The sequence below is a fragment of the Phascolarctos cinereus genome, unplaced genomic scaffold, assembly GCF_003287225.1.
Source record: "Phascolarctos cinereus isolate Bilbo 61053 unplaced genomic scaffold, phaCin_HiC Scaffold_9;HRSCAF=440, whole genome shotgun sequence".
NCBI classification, from domain to species: domain Eukaryota; kingdom Metazoa; phylum Chordata; class Mammalia; order Diprotodontia; family Phascolarctidae; genus Phascolarctos; species Phascolarctos cinereus.
Genome location: NW_027556402.1, coordinates 22,883,596 through 22,903,167, shown reverse-complemented (window position 1 = coordinate 22,903,167; position 19,572 = coordinate 22,883,596). Strand labels below are relative to the sequence as shown.

At 40.0% G+C, this 19,572-nt stretch overlaps 1 protein-coding gene across 1 annotated transcript in view; it reads right to left on the bottom strand.

Annotated features, from left to right (window-relative positions):
• Positions 1 to 19,572, bottom strand: part of FRAS1 (Fraser extracellular matrix complex subunit 1) — a 479,438-nt gene that overhangs the window by 119,035 nt on the left and 340,831 nt on the right. The window contains 3 exon segments of the mRNA XM_020988371.2: positions 4,976 to 5,008; positions 11,564 to 11,701; positions 12,258 to 12,372. Of these exon segments, the coding sequence (XP_020844030.1) occupies positions 4,976 to 5,008; positions 11,564 to 11,701; positions 12,258 to 12,372 (286 nt within the window).

The window sequence follows — 19,572 nt, the reverse complement described above, 5'->3', positions numbered from 1 at the left end:
ACAAACATTATTTCATTTGATCCTCACAACAATTCTGGGAAGTAGATGCTATCATTACTCCCATGTTACAGATGAGTAAACGGACAGGTAGAGGTTAAGTGACTTGCCTAGAGTCACACAGCTGCTAAGTGTCTGAGACTGGATTTGAATTCAGGTCTTCCTGACCCCAGGACCAACATTCTATCCACTGCACCATCTAGCTATGGGTCTTTTTTAAAAATTATGAACTAAAATAAATTATCAACAAAAACAAATATTTCCACATGCAAAGAAGGTAAGAAAAAGAGGATTGTATATATGCAGTATGTAATACGTACGGCTTGTTTTAAATGTTTATATACATGTATATGTGTGTATGTATACATGTATGTGCATGTGTATATATGTGTGTGCATATATATACATATATATACATATATATATGTATATAAACAAGAAGATGTAACATAGTAGTTGCCCTTCCATGCTTCTCTAAAAGGTAGATTTTGTGCATCCTGAAATAACTACTTTTTAAAGAATAGTTATAATTACTTGAAAACAAGCTGGATTGCATTTGGGGAACTGAACAACATTTTCAATGATTCTAAGCTGTTTCCTTGGACAAAAACCAATTTTTAGACCAATAATCTCCTAGTGATTCTCTGTGGTGGAAAAGCATGTAATAACAATTTCTGAAGAATCAAAATGATGGATGTCTCAACAAGCAACAGAGAACCATACATATGCCAGCATTATAATCCTATAGCCCATTCCCACTATGATGGGCATGACACATACAATGGTGTAAAAGTATATTTGGGTAGGGGGAGAAGGTGATCAGAAGAGGTGGGTGGGTCACATAGAGAGTTAAGGCAGATAAAGGATGAATACTCCAAGTGCTGCAATGGCGCCCACATACTGGGAAGAGTCTTTGAACAAGGCCTCCAGCACACTGGGTAGAGCTCCAATGGTGGATGTATGGGAGGACAGAGACAAACTTCACACAGAAGGAGAAGGCCTAGATGGCCTTCACTGATATATGGAAAGAGGACCATTTGCTTCCTTATGACTGCCGATAAAACTACTGTTAAAGTGTTCAAAATGTCATATGCTGATAAATAAATATTAACCATGAGAAATAGGTGAATAGATTTCTGTCCATAGAAAGCTGGTTTTAAAACTTTTTCCTATGCAACAAACTTGGGGCAGCTAGGTGGTGCAGGAGATAGAGCACTAGGTCTGGAGTCTGGAAGACCTGAGTTCAAATCCAGCTTCAGACACTTACTAGCTGTGTGACCACGGGCAAGTCACTTAACCCCATTTCCCATAGTTTCCTTTGTAAAATGAGCTGGAGAGGAATGGGGCAAACCACCACCAAGAAAATCCCCAGCGGGGTTATGGAGAGTCAGGTACAGCTAACACAACTGAACAACAGACCCTTGGTCATGTCACAGAGTCTCAACTCTGCTTCTTCATCAATAAACAACATTGAACTAGATGACCTTTAAGTTCCCTTCCAACTCTAAATTGTTTTGGCTCTATGAACTACCTACATGAGCTGCATTTCATCAATAAATGATTTCATTGCCTTGGGTTCTCTAGAAGTCTACTTGGCATAAAATTCCTGTTAGGTTTATGTTACCAAGGATGCAAGAAAACCAATATAATAATGATACAAGCAAACCATGAGCACTCATTCACATGAGAACATTGTTAGACGTTACTCATATACAGTGAAGATGATGTCACAATGGGTTATCTTCCAAAGGAATTGAACAGAAAGCTAACATAGACATACTACAGACCCAGTACTAAGTCACCACTAGACACCAAGGCTACCATTGCAGCTGATTTTTGCCCTGACCAGAACAAGCAAGCTCATCCCTGTGGTGACCTCAACAGTAATCTTGACTCTGACCCAGCTCTTCTTTGCTAGTCCTCTGACTATAATGGGAACAGTTGCTAAGACCGCATAGACACAGAGTCCTTTGTACCCATACAACGTTACTCCTCACCCTCACAGCTCATTCCTCCTTGAGCCATATTTCTTTAGACTTTATGGTAACCACAGAGACCTTGCTAGGCTGGGATGAGAGGGAGAAGGTGACAGGTAGAAGAGGAAAAAGGATTCGTGAATTTTGAGGTCAATTGTCACTGTCTTTTTAAAAAATTATTTTTCTTCATCTTTACCTTAATGGTGTCTTCAAAAATTGTCTCATTTTGCTACAATTTATACAGTTCCTCATGATGGGATTAGTTTGGACTGTTTCTAAATGACCGCCATATGCTGCTTCTCTAATTGGGGAAAGGGAGAAGGTATAGCTTATGTAATGGGGTCAGGCTAGAGAGAAGACATGGGTCCTATTCTGAGGCTGCTTACTATCTCAAGAGGAGCTAACGACTTGTTCATCCAAAGGTACCATGACACTGAGCACCCCAAATGTCAAGTTCATATGGAATAAGGAATTCTCTCCCTAGCAACCTTTGTGTGACTTAATCTAAATGAACATTGTCACATGTAAGGAGCCCAAACCATTGCTCTAAAGCAAAACCTTTCCATGATTTAAGCACCACTTTAAAGGGGAACTGAAGCAATTTTATAGGGAAACAAACTCTTACACCTAAGGAAATCACTCGCAATTCTCTTCCTCTATTAATGTAGACATTTTCCCAATGACCACCCTTGACTTTTCTGCAGCATTTGACATGACTGATGCTCTTCTGCTCCTGGAAACTTTATCTAATCTCTATTTTTCATGACACTGTCCTGTCCTGGTTCTTCTCCAACATGTCTGACAGCTCCATCTCAGTCTCCTTTGCTGAATCTTCACCCACCAAACCACGGGTATCCTGAAGGTTCTGTCCTGGGCCTTCTTCTCTTCTCCCTCTGAACTATTTCACTTGGTGATCTCATCAGCTCCCATGAGTACAATTATCATCTCCATGAAGACAATTTCTAGATCTATATATCCTCTCTAGTCTCTCTTTCGACCTCTAGCTTCTTGGATATCTCAAACTGCATGTCCCATAGGTTCCAAAAGTCAATATAGCCAAAACTGAACTTATCATTACCTCCAAACTCTCTCCTTTTTCCAACTTTCTTATTATTATTGAAGGCAACATCAATCTTGCATCAGGCAGGTTCACAATTCAGTGTCATCTTTGATTTCTTACACTCACTCCACACAGCCAATCTGTTGCCACATCTCATCATTTTTGCCTTCCCAACACTTACATCTATCACATTCTCTCCACTCACACAGCCACTGAAGACCCTTACCACCTCTTACCTGGACTACCGCAAAAGCCTTCTTGTTCTCCCTGCCTCAAGTCTCTCCCCACTCCAATCCATCCTCACTCAGTTGTCAATGTAATTTTCCCAAAGCACACATCTGACCCTGTCACCCTCCTCCCCTTCTCCAAGTTAGTAAGTTGCAATGGCTCCCTATTTCCTCCAGGATCAAACAGAAAATTCTCTGTTTGGCATATCCATTTCTACATCCTCTATGCCCCAGTAATACTTGCCTGACTTATATAACACACAACATTTCATTTGCTGATTTTATTGCATTGATTGTACCCGATAACTAAAGTGCTCGCTCTTCTCTCTCTCTCTGTCTCTCTCTCTCTCTGTGTGTCTCTCTCTCTGTGTGTGTGTGTGTGTGTCTCTCTCTCTCTCTCTCTCTCTCTCTCTCTCTCTCTCTCTCTCTCTCTCTGTGTAGTCAGTAAAGAACCAGCCCCAGAGTTATAGCAGATTTGGGTTTAAGTCCCTCATTTGACACACCTTGATTCTGTGATACTGTGCCAAGTAAGTCACTTAACCTCTCAGTGCCCTAGGCAACAAGTGCCAATCTACATGGGTAGAAGGAGCTTCTTTACTGGTACTTCCTTACAAAATGAAACCATAAGTCTAGACTACACTTACATACATACATATATTTACATATGCATACATTTCACACGCACATTTCCAAATATCAATAAAGTCTACATATAGATGATTGGCAAAAAGCCATTTGTAGTCCACCATGTTAACATACCACTGTCTGCTCAGACATTCCCATATTGTTGGGCATCTGGGCTATTATGAACATCTTTGTATCAATTACTTTTACTATTTTTTTAGATTATTCTTGGTTGTACCCCAAAAGTTGTATTTCTGAGGCAAAGGAACGAATACTAGGACAGTTTGTATCACATATTGCCAGACTATTCTCCAGAAAGACCAATACAATTATAGTAGCACCATAATGAGCAAGCATATGTGTCTCCCCACATCACAACCAACATCAGGCCTTGCCTTTTCTTTGAGTGGCTGCTTTGGTGGTCAATGATGGTACCACATGCTTTTTTTTTTTTAACCTGTATAAGCAATAGCTTACTCAGCTACAGAAATAAGTATTGTGTACTAATTGACCTGATCAAGCCATCAGGGCTGGATTGATGGTCAGCCTAAATTGGGTCAGTTTTATCCTCCTTCTTTGTTTCATTATTACGAGAACCTGTGTCTATGAGGGGTGTATCTTGCTCTGCAGAAACACACTTACTTTGCCTTAGCTTTGAGATATGGAGAAGAAGAATCAAGTGGGCTTAGTCAGCAAGAGGTGACAGTAATAAATAGGCCAAAGTCCAATGCAAAACCATTAAGCCGAAGACAATTTTTGCATGCCTCATGGATTTTAAAAAATAAAACTACAAACTATTGGTTAGATGAAGCTTATTATACAATTTTTTGCTGTTGAAAGCCAGAAAAAACCAGGCATAAACAAAACAGACTCGTAGATTCTTATGTTGGTTGATTTTCTTCCATGCATATTCATTTAAACCATCAGTTTTGGAATAGTTAAATATCTATTTTAGAAGCCCTAATTTCCACATGGCCTTTATATAAGCTCTAGAAAATAGTTGCAGGTGGAGACAAGAGGGGAAAAGGAGCAGGTTAGGAAGGCACAAAGAAAATGACATCATCTAACGAAAGGGGAAACGGCTCTCATACCTGTAAAACGGAAGTTCACGGATTCTGGAAGACCTGAAAGAACAAAGATATAGATACAAGTGCTGTCATCACTTCTGACTGGGACAGGATATGGATTAAGAAGTCAGGGCTTGAGGATGGATAGGAAAGACTGGGGCAGAGGTGAGGAGAAGTAAAGCTACCCTAAATTGTCCTAGCCTACTGGAAATCACATGGTCTTTCACCAATATTATGCTGAATTTAAGTGCAGCCCTGCATATGAAAAAAACAACAAAATCCCGCAATCAGATAAATTTACAACATGGCAGTTACAGTGATTTAAAACACATCCTTTCAGACTCCTTTTTATCAGTACATAAAATCCTACAAGCCAGTGAATGCTGGGGAATAGCATATATCAATGACAAGGGATTCTGATGAACCAGTTTCACCAGAGAATTGAATAATGCCTGAGAACTGATTTATGTACTAAATTAGCCAGAGGAGATTTAACTCATGTCATTTACTCCCAAGATAATCTAGGCTTCTGCTGTCTCCAAGATATAGCGTAGAATAATGGACAGAACACTAGACTCAGAGTCAGCAAGCCCTGGGTTCAAGTCCGAGGGCTGAGCCCTACCAGCTGTTTGATCACAGGTAAGTGACTTGGCTTCCTGGAATCTCCCGAGTTTCCTCATCTGTAACTACCACGGGGTAATAATGCTCATAAGATCTCTATGTCACAGTGAGTCACAGTGAGACTCAAATGAGAAAACAAATAGGCAAAAGCCCTTTGAGAACGTAAAAGTGTTACAGAAATGCCAGGTACAAATGTTTTCTCATTTTCCTCCTCCTTTTTAGTTGAGGCTCAGGTAAAAAGAGTCAGGAGAAGTCACTATCCTACTATTCTTTCATACTGAATGTTATGTGCTGCACCATGGCTCAAGTGGATACAATCACTGCTGTGTGTGTGTGTGTGTGTGTGTGTGGCAATTGGGGTTAAGTGACTTGCCTAGGGTCACACAGCTGGTGTCAAATGTCTGACCAGATTTGAACTCGAATCCTCCTGACTCCGTGCTCTATCCGCTGTGCCACGTAGCTGCCCCAATCACTGCTTTTCATAGCTGAATAAAAAGAGGCTCATTCTCTGTTGTTTGTCCTTTGTTTCAAAGGGGACCACTGACATCACAGGGTGACATCCCGACTCAAGCGTGAATTGGATTTAAGTGAGGCAGAGCTGCACAAAGGGTCAGCCTCACTCTCTCTTCCAAAGTCCAGTGACAGGACAAAAGTCAAGATGTCTGGCAACAGCCTGGGATGCAGCAGATGACCATGGCGTCTTTTATGTCAGACCAAGCTCTAAGTGCTCCACAGCGCCTGCTTCAGCCGCCTTCATGGCTGGTGGGATTAAACTGTTCTCATCTGCTCATTCCACCTGAAGAAATCTTCACAGGAGGGGCAGACACCCTCCTGTCACTCACAGGTTTGAGACCTGTCAATTACCCTCAACTTGGTTAAGCCTATCTGCTGAGATGGATTGGCTGCTGTGCATGCTACAGCTTCTTGGAGACACAGGTGAAAGGTGGGTGAGCAGCACTAAAAAGGACTTCACAAACCCTCACACCGGAGGTGCTAGTCCTCCCTAAACACTCCATGGAGCCTTCATTCTCTATAGGTTGACAGGGGAGGGCGAGAGGGAATGAGTATTTATTAAGCACCTATTGTATACCAGGCATTGCGCTAAGTGCTTTACAAATATCATCTCATTTAAACCTTACAACAAAACTGGGAGGTAGATGCTATTATGATCTCCATCATACAGTTGAGGAAACTGAGGCAGGCAAAAGTGAAGTGGCTTGTCTAGGATCATATAGCTAAGAAGTATCTGAGGCTGGATCTGAACTCAGGTTATGGAAAGTATTTTTTTTTTTAAAATTTATTTTATTAATTTATTTCGATTTATCAGCAATTACTTCCATATACTTTTGGGTTTAAAATTTTTCTCCCCCTTCCTCCCCACCACCCTCCCCAAGACAGTGCACAATCTGATAGAGGCTATACGTTTACATACGGAAAGCATTCTTGATGCAATGCCAGCAGAAGACAGAACAAAAGGCATGAATTGTACCTCAACCTGTTCCCACCTGGCTTTGAATTCCTATGTTTTGAAACCTTTTCATTCTGTGTAGCTTGGAGATGAGTATTTGCACTCTCCACTTTCCATCTGAAGTTCTGCTCAGCTTGAACTCCAAAGAATAAGATGTTCCCTCATCCAGTGTCCCCTCATGTTCCCCACTGCCTTTCCAGCTTTCTTTATACATCCTACCTCCATTAGATTGTATGCTCCCTGAGGGCAAGGACTGTCTTTTTCTTTTTATATCCCCAGTGCTTAGCACAGTGCCTGGAACCCAGTAGGTTAATAAATATTTACTTAATATTTACTTAATAAATTAATTTACTGTTAACTAGTAAATTAATAAATATTTACTGAAGTGAATTCACTTGCTATGGTGATACAGATTAAAAATGTTTTTCCTAAATTTTTATGTTATTTCTCAGTAGTTATGGGCAATACATCTTTCTGTAATGATTTTCCATTCCAGATAGGTTTATTCACTGAATTTTCAAGGATATTTGGGGGTTTATATTTGAAGCACAGGGAGACGTTTCCCCTGTAATGATGAACTTTTGTGACATAATTCTCACCATCAGATCATGGCTTGCTAAATATTTGATAAATGCTAAATTTTTGCATGTTTGCACACAATTTTGCATGAATATTTTTCATGGTTCCCACCACTCCTCTGCATCATCAGTACTGATATTTAAGATGAGGTCCCTTACAGATAATCTTTTTGTCATTTCTGGTGACAATGACCTGGTCCCGAATCATTATTCTAACCCCTTATGTTTCTATAAATAAATCTGTATGACTCAATCATTTGATGGTTGCTTCTTTACAAACAGAATGCTGATTGAGCTCATGTGGATGTCACCCACTAAGTACTCTTTGATTACACCCTGGGATCTTTGCCATTTCACAGACCCTCTGTGAAGATAAACCACTTTCAGTAAGTCAACAAATCCAGCAGCATGTACCCATTGTCAAACTTTACAATTGCTTCATGAAATTAAGTGTGTTTGTTATAAAATTTTTGCTGTAAACTTTTTGCCCTTTTTCAGGTTTTACCTCCCAACAGAAAAGTGAAGGATTCAAAGTGTAGAATGAAACATATTTTTTTGGCCCTGCCAACACGGGCAATTTGTTTTGTTTAATTATGTAAATTTATTACAAGAGTTTTAGTTTTTAAATTTTTAATTTAATTAAAAAAACACTGTAAAGGTTGGGTGTTTTATTTTGTTTTGTTTTGTTTTGGGATGCCTTTTGCCTCTAACATTGTGTATATTATTGAGCCAAGAATACGTTAAAACTTGTTTTACATAAGTATTAATTGCTCTAAATATGATCATTCCATTAGACTTTGACTTCAGCATGCCAGTCAGTATATTAACATGCACAATGAGAATCCTTGATACCCTTACATTTAGTGTGTCTTGCCAAAGAAGAGGACCATGGTGTTTTCAAGAATCCCCCTTATTCATTGGTTCATATTTACACTCAAATCCTTCAATTTCTATTCTTCCTTGGGCAACATCAAGAACTGTATATTTACCAAGTCTAAATGATATTCTGATAACATCAGAGAAAGTTCCCACAAGATCTAGTAAGTATTTAATGTGCTTTTTCAGTTGAGCTATATAACTTGATGTCATTCACGTAGATGAAATTATTAATCCAATGTTTTGATAGGGACTTCCTTTTTGACTTGAAAGCTATATTCAGTTCTATTCATGAATGATGTTAGTGGATTTAATACTATGCAGCAGAACTACTGTGGGCTTAAACTATCTTCTTGGAAGATGTCACACTTTCCAGCAATTATTCTTGTCATTAGTATGTTGGTAGTGTATTTTAAACAGAGAATAGTTTTCCATGTGGACATCAACTGCGCTACAGTGCTCACAAGCTCAGCTCTATTTTATATATTTGCAGTAGCTGATTAAGCCATGAATGTGTAAATGAGTCAAAGGCTTTGTGACATTTGACAAAGGCAGTATAAATGTCACTTAGCTTTCTGGTTGCTCGTTCAATAGCCACGGAATTGATAATGAGTTGTTCTTTACACACCTGGAACAATTTGGCATGTCCTTCCTGTTCCTCAAACAACATACTGTCTTCTTGTGCTTACAGATTTGCTGAGTGATAAAATCCAAGAATGTCTGACATAAAGTCTGAAACTATGAAGTTGGCTCACATTTGGAGGAGGTCATTGACGTCCTCACCTTTTTATAATAAATACGTGATGTCTTCTAGTAAGAAAGATGGGATCAATACTGTGACTATTAGCTCTTCTCAGCAATACAACAATCCAAGACAACTCCAAAAGACTCATGATGGAAAATGCAATCCACATCCAGAGGAAGAACTGATGGAGGCCAAATGCAGAGTGAAGTACACTATTTTTCACTTTACATATTTTTTTGTTTTTTTTTCTTTTTGTTCTGTTTCTTCTTTCACAACATGACTAATATGGCAATACATTTTACAGAACTGCACATATATGACCCATATCAAATTGCTTACCATCTTAGGGAGGACAGAGCGAAGGGAGGGAAAAAAAAAGAAAGATGGGATCAGGATTGCAACAGAGAGGAAGCTGGTAATTCATGTGCCACTGTGCAGTGTTTGGGCCAATGATGATTGATCTTTTCTGGCCCCACCACTTTCCAGTTGTGTAGAGAAGCTCCCAGAGTCCTTATCCTTGATATAACCACTGTATTGTTTGTTATTTAACAGCACACAAGCCTTCTGTGTCTCTTTTCATCCAATTTGTGCTTTAGTTATGTTGGACCTTCTTTCAAGCTTATACGCAACCAAACATTTTCCATACTCTTCTTTGGAGTATCTCATACCTCTACTATCTTTGATTCTAAAGCATATATAGTATAATTTTTTGAGCGATGTGGAATTATTTTGTTCCTTTGCTGCTTTGACTCCTTATGTGCCTTCATCTTTTAGCTATCACTTTTATTTGTTAATTAAAAACATCAAGAATTTGCTATACTTTTGTTTTCTAGATCCCATTCTGCATATTTCTCCTTTATAACTTTAATTAGGCAATAAGTATTCTTCTGGTGCACCGGCTATGTAATGATATAATTTTCCAATTTCTCTCCACAGGTCTTCAACAGTTTTCTCAAAGAGATTTTTCTATGATGGTATTTGATGTTTGCCCTTGGGAAAAGTCCTCAAATAGCTTCTTTCATCCTGTGGTCCTTCCCATGGCAACAGCTGCAGCACGTCCTGTTATTGAAAATCCTGAAATGTTTGTCAAATACGATGTCAAATTTTGTGAGGATGTCTTCATTCACAATCATTTCAGTAGAGAAATAATCTGTTTTGATAGTTAGTATATTAGTTTTGGGCAGCTAGGTGACACAGTAGGTAGAGCGCTAAACCTGGAGTCAGGAAGACCTGAGCTCAAATCCAGTCTTAGACACTTCCTAGTAGGCAGCAGCTCTATTTATGAGACCAAGGGGAGGAGAGAAAGGTACCAAGCTTCAGGGGGAATTCAACTAAGAGCCCAATTCCTCTGGGCTTAAGTGGAGGAACACACAATGAATTTAATGGCAAAGTCTACTCTGGAATAAGATACAAACAGGAGAAATGAATCAGCTGAAAGCTCTCTTTTCCTTTTTTTTTATTTTCTTCCATATTCAGATCTTACATGAAATTCTCACTCACGCCAGGACAACATCTTTTGAACACAGGTTGTAAGGATAAAGGAAAGAAAGAAGCACCTACTATGTCCCAGGCACTGTGCGAAGTGCTTTACAATCAATTTTGATAGACTTAGCCCTTCTCAGCAATACAATGATCTAAGGCAGTGCCAAAAGACGCATGATGGAAAATGCTCTCCCCACCCAGAGAAAGAATTATGGAGTCTAAATGCAGATCAAAGCATACCATTTTCTCCTTTTTTTTGTTTGTTTGTTTCTTCTTTCTTGTGTTTTTTTCCCTTTGGTACTAATCCTTCTTTCACAACATGACTCATGTAGAAATATGTTTAATATGATTATACATGTATAGCCTATATCAGACTGCATGCTGGCTTGGGGAGGTGGGAGGGGGGAAAGTTTTAAAACTCAAAATCTTATAAAAGTGAATGCTGAAAACTAAAAACAAACAAATAAATAAATAAATGGAGTTGGGGGGTGTTCAAACACTGTCTGATTTATTCCTCACAACAACCCTGAAAAGTAGCTGGTGTTGGTGTCCCCATTTTACAGCTAAGGAAATTGTAGCAGACAGAGGAGGGTCACACAGCTAGTCAGTGCCTGAGGTTGGACTTGAATCCAGATCTTCGTGCCTCCAAGCACAGCGCTTTATCCACAGTGGATAAAATACTTCTGGGTGGCCTGTAGGCTTCAAGATTTATTATTTAGAATATCTGAAAATAACTTTAAAAACTGCACAGAAGCGGCTAAGGGAGAGGTCAGTATAAGCTCGTCACTGGCAACACCTGCCAGGTATTTGTTTTCTACTGCGAAGCAGGGCAAATATGTTACCAGCAAAGGAGAAGGCTGTGATCTCTTGGAGATGGGGTGCTGCAGCAGGAGGCCGGTACATGATTTTTCCTTGGTTAACATCTGCCTGCGTGAAATACCGAATGGGGAAGTGAGGCCTGTCTTTGTGCTCGACGATACCTGGAAGACAGCATACAAAGCAGTGTGATAACACCACCATGACTTGATGGGAAGCCTAGCATCACCATGTGATCAGCACAGAGCCTTCCCTGACAAGGCCAATGACCTCAATTCCACAGCGACGTCTCTAGGGTCACAGAGAAGACCACCTGGCCAAGCCTGACCATCCCCATCAGACTCTCCACTAGAAGAGGCAGATCTGAAAGCCCGCCCAGGCCGGCTCCTGCCCAAGAGGCTCTGAACACAAGAGGCAGAGAGGTGGCAGGAAGGAGATCTGCTCCCTACAAGTGCAGCTTCTTCCCGAGCTGAGCCTTATCACAGAAGTGGAGCCCACAATCCCTCACTCCCCTGTCAGCCCTCTTCTCCTTATAAAAGGGTAGCTATCAACTCTCTCAGCAGAAATGAAAACAAGATAACCAGACACGAGTTTCTGTGTGCATACAAGCTAATGCTTTAGATGATACAATGAAGCTTTAGAGAGGGGTTAAGCAATAATCCAGCAGCATGTGGACCTTATGGGACTTTTTGGACCAGGCCCGTTTGCTGCAATACTTGCCTTGATTGGGACGCAGAGGGACGGTGATATTGTACACAATCTTCCCACTTGGACTCTTGGAGTCAACAAAAGAAAGGTGGTGGGGCTGTATTACACTCAGCCGATCCTCCTGAACCTAAAACACAGAGAAAAGATAATGGGGATTTCAATGAAAGCCAAAGCCAAGGGCAGAAACAAGGGAAAGGAATAAAGATTTATACAATGCCAGGTACTGTGCTAAGCCCTTTTATAAATATTATTTAATTTAATCTTTACAACAACCCTGGGAAGTAAATGCTTCCCTTTTGTTATCCCGATTTATTATTTTATTATCCTGGTTTTACAGATGAGGAAACTGAGGCAGAGGTTAAGTGACTTGCCCAGGATCACACAGATAGTAAGTATCTGAGACTGGATTTGAATCCTGTCTTCTTAACTCCAAGTCCTGCAATCTATCCATCACACCCCTCATCCTGGCTGATTTCTTGTCACTTCCTGGTACACAGTAGGTAGTTTAAGGAATGACTTTAGACTGATTGTCTCCTATGCTCCTATGAGGCCATTAAGCTTTATTTTTAACTTTAAGCCTAATTAACCCTAATTTATTTGCTTGCCAGTTGACTTGATACTTTGATGGTTCCTTGCTTTTTAACAGCATGCATACTCGTCCTCCCTTGATGCAAATTGCATCCTCTCCTCATTTTATATGATTCACATCTATGTTTCCCCATAAAGGATTCTCCGAGAAGCAGCCCAATGTGCTTGTTCTTTCTCTGATTCTGTTAAAATCCCAAGGGTACTAATATTTAACTTTCATTCTCACTTCATGGCTGGCCCACATCTTTTTCAAAACATCTATTTTCCTCAACGATGGCTTTTATTGTACTTTTTGTCCACAAGTCGTTGACAGATTCCAGTTAATAAATGAAGTATAAATGAACAGCCACAATTCTACTTCTCTGGTGTCTCTGTTTTCTCCTTTGGATTTCCGCTGGTGGTTGCTCCAGGAAGGTGTGTTTTTGATCAGCTATTACCTATGTAAAGTTCAGACTGCTCAGGAGTGTGTAAATAAGAGTTCGCAGGGGATGATGACAACTCAACTTTTATTAATTAGGTTCTGACTGTTCCTGAGAACCCTGCTCTGTGAGGACTGAGGTGCCGGAGGGCTCACTCTCTCCCAGTGTCCTTTCTTTTTCAAAATTACAGACATGGCAAATATCAATAAATGAATATGTCCATATAAAAGGAAGAGAAAAGGAGAGTTGTATATGAAATTTAGTAGGGAGAGATCATATATTTATTACATAAAGATTAACAGATACATTAAATTTAATATGGTAGTACTAACACTGTCCTGTTTGTGTTCCAGAAGCAGAGGTGGATAGCAGTGAATAGAGCACTGGGCCAGTCTGGAAGATTTAACCTATTTGCCTCAATTTTCTCAACTGTAAAAAGGGAAGTAATAATAGTAGAGTTGCTGAGGATCAAATGTAATAATATTCATAAAGCACTTAGCACAATGCTTGGCACATAGCAGGCACTATATAAATGCTGGCTATTATCATTACGACTATTATCATCTTTTTTATTATCAGTCTTCTGCATATTTTTTCATATTTCACTAACTTGCTCTTCCTTCCCTCTCTCTTCTTTCCATTCTTTTTCCTTCCTTCTCTTTCTGCCTTTCTTTCTTTCTTTCTCTTTCTTCAGCTCTATCACTGCTCCACTTCCCTCTCCCCTCTAGCTTTTCTATCTGGAATTTTAATTACTTGTAGTTCTACTGTGAAAACCAGGCAAACTGCCCCTAACTACAAAATCAGGCTCACTATTAACTGCAATTCCACACTTGAGGGATTCTTTTGTAAATCAGATTTAAAAAACACACACACACTTATAATAGCTAATTTTCCTTATCTCCCACCTCCTCTACGGATTTTTAAATTTAAAAGGAGCTAAAAATTGGCATCCCTCTCCAACAGTCTCAGCTCCCCAGGCCACCTATACATATTCAGAATCTATTAACCCTTAATGGATACTACACAGAGAAAAGGAAGGATTCAAATTTTGGATTAGGCCATTAGGAATGCAAGGTTCCAATCCCCTCTGCCTTAGCTAGCTGTGGTAAACCTTTCCATCACCAAAAGCAGTTTCCTCACCCTCTGTAACTCAGCCCTCCCCACCCCCCTCTTCACAAAATTTTGAGTTCCTATAGCCAGTTTTAACACAAGTGGAAGAAGTACCAGAGGATTTGGGGAGGGGGGTTTGCAAATTACCAGAGAAAAGTAAATAAAGCCAGCCCATACATGGGTTCTCTCCTCAGCTACTCAAACTGCTTGGGGTGGAGGAAGGGAAGCCCATTCCAAACTTTTCTAATCCCACCATATTGGTGAACAAGACAGACTCAACTCCACTTTAAAGCCCAGCTTCATTTAGAAGGAATTCACCCACTGTGAGGATTATACTGGGCCCAGTCATACTGAAGGAGGAGAGGGACTGCAGTCTATTAGAAAAGACTGAATGCTCCAGCTGCTTCCGAACTGCCCCCAAGGCACGCTTGTCCCTGGAAGAAACATCTTTTGCAGGTTAGGACCAATTCCCTTTAGTAAAGGGTCATATTTCAGGTTGTTGGAATGTAATGAGCTAGGAAAACCCACAAAGTAAACAGAAGCCAGTTCCTCAGCCCAAAGCAGTCAAGTCAACAAAGTAAATTTTAAAATGCATGTACGCAGCTGTGACTATAATATGTAATATATGATATAATTACAATATATGATATGATACAGTATGATATATGATATAATATGATATAACATGATGTGACACAGTGACATGATGTGATGTGATGTGACGTGATATGACGTGATGTAACATGTTACCTATTATATGCTATATGATGGGCAATGAGGCACCTACCCCAATAGCTTCAGCCACTCTCTGTGCTCCCTTTTAGTCCAGACAACTGGAAACCTGAAATGCCCTCAGTTAGAAAATCCAGCTGACCTTAGGAAAGACTCTAGAACACAGCAAAGAGAATGGGGGACCCAGAACCAAGACCAGGGGTGGGGAACCTGTGGCCTTAAGGCCACATGTGACCTTCTAAGATCAAAAGGCCACACTCAAGGATCTAGAAGGCCACGTGGAGCCTTAAGGCGGCAGGTTCCCCAACCCAGACCAAGACTATCTGGGCCTGAATCCTGCTTAAACATCAGAGTGGCTAACGGCAAGTCACTAGATCTGATTTTCAGTTTACTCACCTGTAAATGGGGATAATAAAATAATAAACACCTGTCTCACAAGGTTGTTGTGAGGCACAGCTGAGTTAATGTTCACAAGGCCGGTCAGTCAACGAGCATTTATTAAATGCTTACTGTGTGCCTGTGTGGCAAGCATAAGTTTTGTTACCTTAAGAAGATAGTAGGAATAAGTCTGTCCACTTGGAAATTAACTTCATTTTGGTTTATGCCTCCATTTTGTGACCGAGTTGTTTTGAGTAATTTGTTTTTCTATAAGTTGTTTTTTAATACTAAGATAAGCAATTGTTTGGTATTATAATGATGATAATAATGCTAACATTTATATGGTATGACATGGTAAACCACATGTATGTTCTTAAACAATTGATAAACATATGTGGACCCTCTCATGAGAGGGACCACCAATGGAAAAATATTATAAACAACTTTGTTAGTAGTCTACCAATCAAATTACATGGTAAATAATTTAAGAACACACATAACTAAAAATATAAAAAAAGATTCCACCAGAGACCCCAACCATCAGCCTGTTCCTAGGGCACAATTAGGACTGGATAGGGTAAGACTAGGTCTGGCTCTTACATTATCCACACTTGAGACTCAGGCACATGGTCATTAGAGGGTGGCTCTGTATGATGAAGATTTGTCTGATAACCACCTTGGAGGAAGGCACCTTTAGGAAAATGTAAGCAGTAAAATAGACAAGAATGGCATAAAAGATAGGATGGTGTAGTGGAGAGGACATTGGATTTGAGATTCAGGAGGACACGGGTTCAAATCACATCCTAGACAGCTGTGTGACCCTGGCCAATCTACCTAACCTTAGATTCCTAATGTGCGAGATGAGGTGAATTGGGTCCAGCGGACCCCAACGTCCTTCTAAGTATCTTGTCTTCATCCATAGGGCACTGATTTCTTCAGCTGGGTCTCTCCATTTCTGAAGCTTTCCATTCCTCACAGTTGGGAGACTACTGAGCATTCAGTATGGCAATATTTATGTTTTTTATACTGTTCTTAAATTTGTAAGGATCAATTTTATGTCTAGGTAATTGTGGGCAACAGTTCTGTCAGTATCGACAATCTGGTTCAATGCAGTGTAGCTGTTGAAATCTTTAAGGGATTTTTAGAATTTATATTTGTAGCGCAGGGAGGTCTTCTGTTAGTTGGTCAAGATTACCAGGCTTCCATCATGTCTTAATGTGGAATTAGAAAGGTTCAGAATACCAAGATCCAAAGCAAGGAAACACGGAGCCCACGACGAGACAGAAAAGCAAGTCGGCTTTATTCAGACTTACTCATATTAACAAGCACACTTAAGGAGAATGGCAGGCATAGGCCAAGGCCACTAGGAGCTCGAGGGAAATCAGACACACAGCTTGGCCCCTGGACAGAATGGGGTACCCCAACCCAAACTTCTAAGGGGAGTTCATAGGGCTCTTGCCAAATTGGGGGAAGGGAGCCAGGAGCTTGTAACTTGGGCTGATCCATGTTAGTAGAGGGCAGGACTTCTGGGCAATTGTTGGCATCCTGATACTCACATCTCTTACTCACCAGAAAAGGGGCTTTGGGCTATTACAGCTGTTCTTAGTCCGACGTGGTGGCTCAGGGCTTTTTTAAACTTTCCTGGGGTTTCTTCATTTAGCAGGTGGGGAGGCTAATGGGGTCATTACATGGTGTATAATTCTAGCCCCTAATCATGTCTTTCTGGACACTGGAGAGTTAAATTTCTGCAACCTGCCCTGGCATGTAGCATATTTTTCCACTAAGTCACTGCATACTCTGTAAAGATCAAGATGTCCTGGTTCTTTGAGCACAGCCTTTCTATAATTTCTGGTGGCAATGCTATCTTGCTGAATCATTATTATAAACCCCTTCATTTCTATAAACAAATCCACACGACTCAGTCATTTGACTGACGCTGGTTTATCCAGCTGTTATTGTCTGAGTTCATGTGGCTGCTACGCATAAAGCCCCTTTTGATTCTACCCTGGGATCCCGGCTATTTCATAGGTTCCCCAAAGAGATGAGCAACTTTTGGTAATATTCAACAAATTATCTGAAATGCCATATCTTGGCCTTTCTGCAACACTTGACACTGCTGATCACCTTCCTTTTCTAGATACTCTCTCCTCTCTGGGTTTTGTGATCTCTCAGTCTCTGCCTCTCTCTCCTCTCTTCCCTCCTTCCCTCTCTCCCATCTGTCTCTGCATTTTCTCAGTCTTCTTCTCTGGATCTTTATCCATGGCATGCATGACTACTAACTATGGGCATACCCTAAGGCTTTCTCTTTTTCTCTCCATAACCTTTCACCTGGTGATCTTACCAGCTTCCATGGGCTCAATCAGAATCTCCGCAGATAACACCAAGCTCTCCATAGCCAGCCCTAGCTTCCTCTCAAGTTCCTGTCCCATATCATAGACTGCCTAGTGAACCCAGAGGCATCTCAAACTCAGAAACAAAACTTATATTCTCAAAAGAAAATTCATGATCTTTCTTCTGAATCTCACCTCTCTTCCAAATTCCCCTATTACTATTGAAGGCACCTCTATCTTTCTAACCACCCAGGCCTGCTACATTGTGTCATTCCTGCCTTCTCACTCTCAGAGAATTTTACAGAGGAATCCTACTAACAAGTTATCTATGCATATATTACACATATATACACACACATATATTTATGTATATAATGTATACAAACATAAAACCAGTGATTCCAAAATGCATTAATCTAATGTGGAAGAAAATGAATGAAAAACATTTATTAAGGACTTATTATATGTCAGGCACTATGCTAAATTTTTGAATCACTTATGAGACAAGTAAAATTATAACAAATGTTTTTGTAATTAATAACATACAAATTATAAATATTTAGGAAAATATTCCATAAATGATTTAAAATATAAAGAATACATTTTAAGTGGAAAAATGAAAGACGATCGCTTAAAGGTAAAATAAACCTTAGACAGCTATCCACTTCGACACTATAGATACTGATCTCTGTGCCTCATCAGTCCAGAGTCCTAGGAAGTCCCTTCAAAGACCTGGCAAGATTTAGGAAACGTAGCTAATTTCTCTGACTCCTAACATAGGCACTTTTAAATCCCAAATTGGACTGTTTATTTGGCAAGGACTGTGCACAGATGTATGTGCATATGACTGTGTGTATGTATACAGAGATGTGTATGTGTGTGTGTGCATATACACGGATGTATATGAGCATGTACGTATACAGAGATGTACGCGTTTATGAATATGTGTGTATACACAGACGTATGTGCGTATGAGTGTATGTATACAGAGATGTGTGTGTGTATACATGGATGTATATGTGTATGAGTGTGTGTATACAGAGATGTATGTGTGTATGAATATGTGTGTATACACAGATGTATGTGTGTATGAGTGTGTGTACACACAGATGTGTGTGTGTGTATACAGAGATATATATATGTGCGTGTGTGTGTATACAGAGATGTATGAGTGTGTGTATGTATACACAGATGTGTGCGAGTGTATATGTGTATACATAGATGTAAGTGTGTCTGAGTAGTTTCCCAAAAAAATTAACCCAAGTTCCTCTAGTCAAATGATAAATTATGGATTTTATGATGCTGATGAATTATGATTTCTTTATATTACTATTTACAGTGTGAATGTCAACACCACCTATTCATTAAAAACACTCTACTTTTTCCCTTTTTGTTTCTGTCTCATACCAAACCCATCATTTCTGAAACAGTGGTTATTCTCTTTGTTGTGGTTCTGGCCTGCAAGCTTGAAATTCGGTCACACACAAATACAGGGGCACCAACTGAATGGGGCATCCTGTTGGAAGGCATCCGGCTTATACACTCAGCGAGACAGCATTATCATTAGTGAGAGCTCCGTGCACTCTGGGGCTTAAGAAGAGTTGGCATCTGCCAAAGAGTAAAAGGTTATAATATGCCAGAGGAGGATCAGATCAGAAGGAAGGCTTTCTCTTCAAAGACAGCCGGCACTTTTCTGAGAACTTAATGATACGATCCTACCTGTCATGGAATGCTCAGGGGGCAGTGTAGACACCAGGAAGAGCTGGGGAA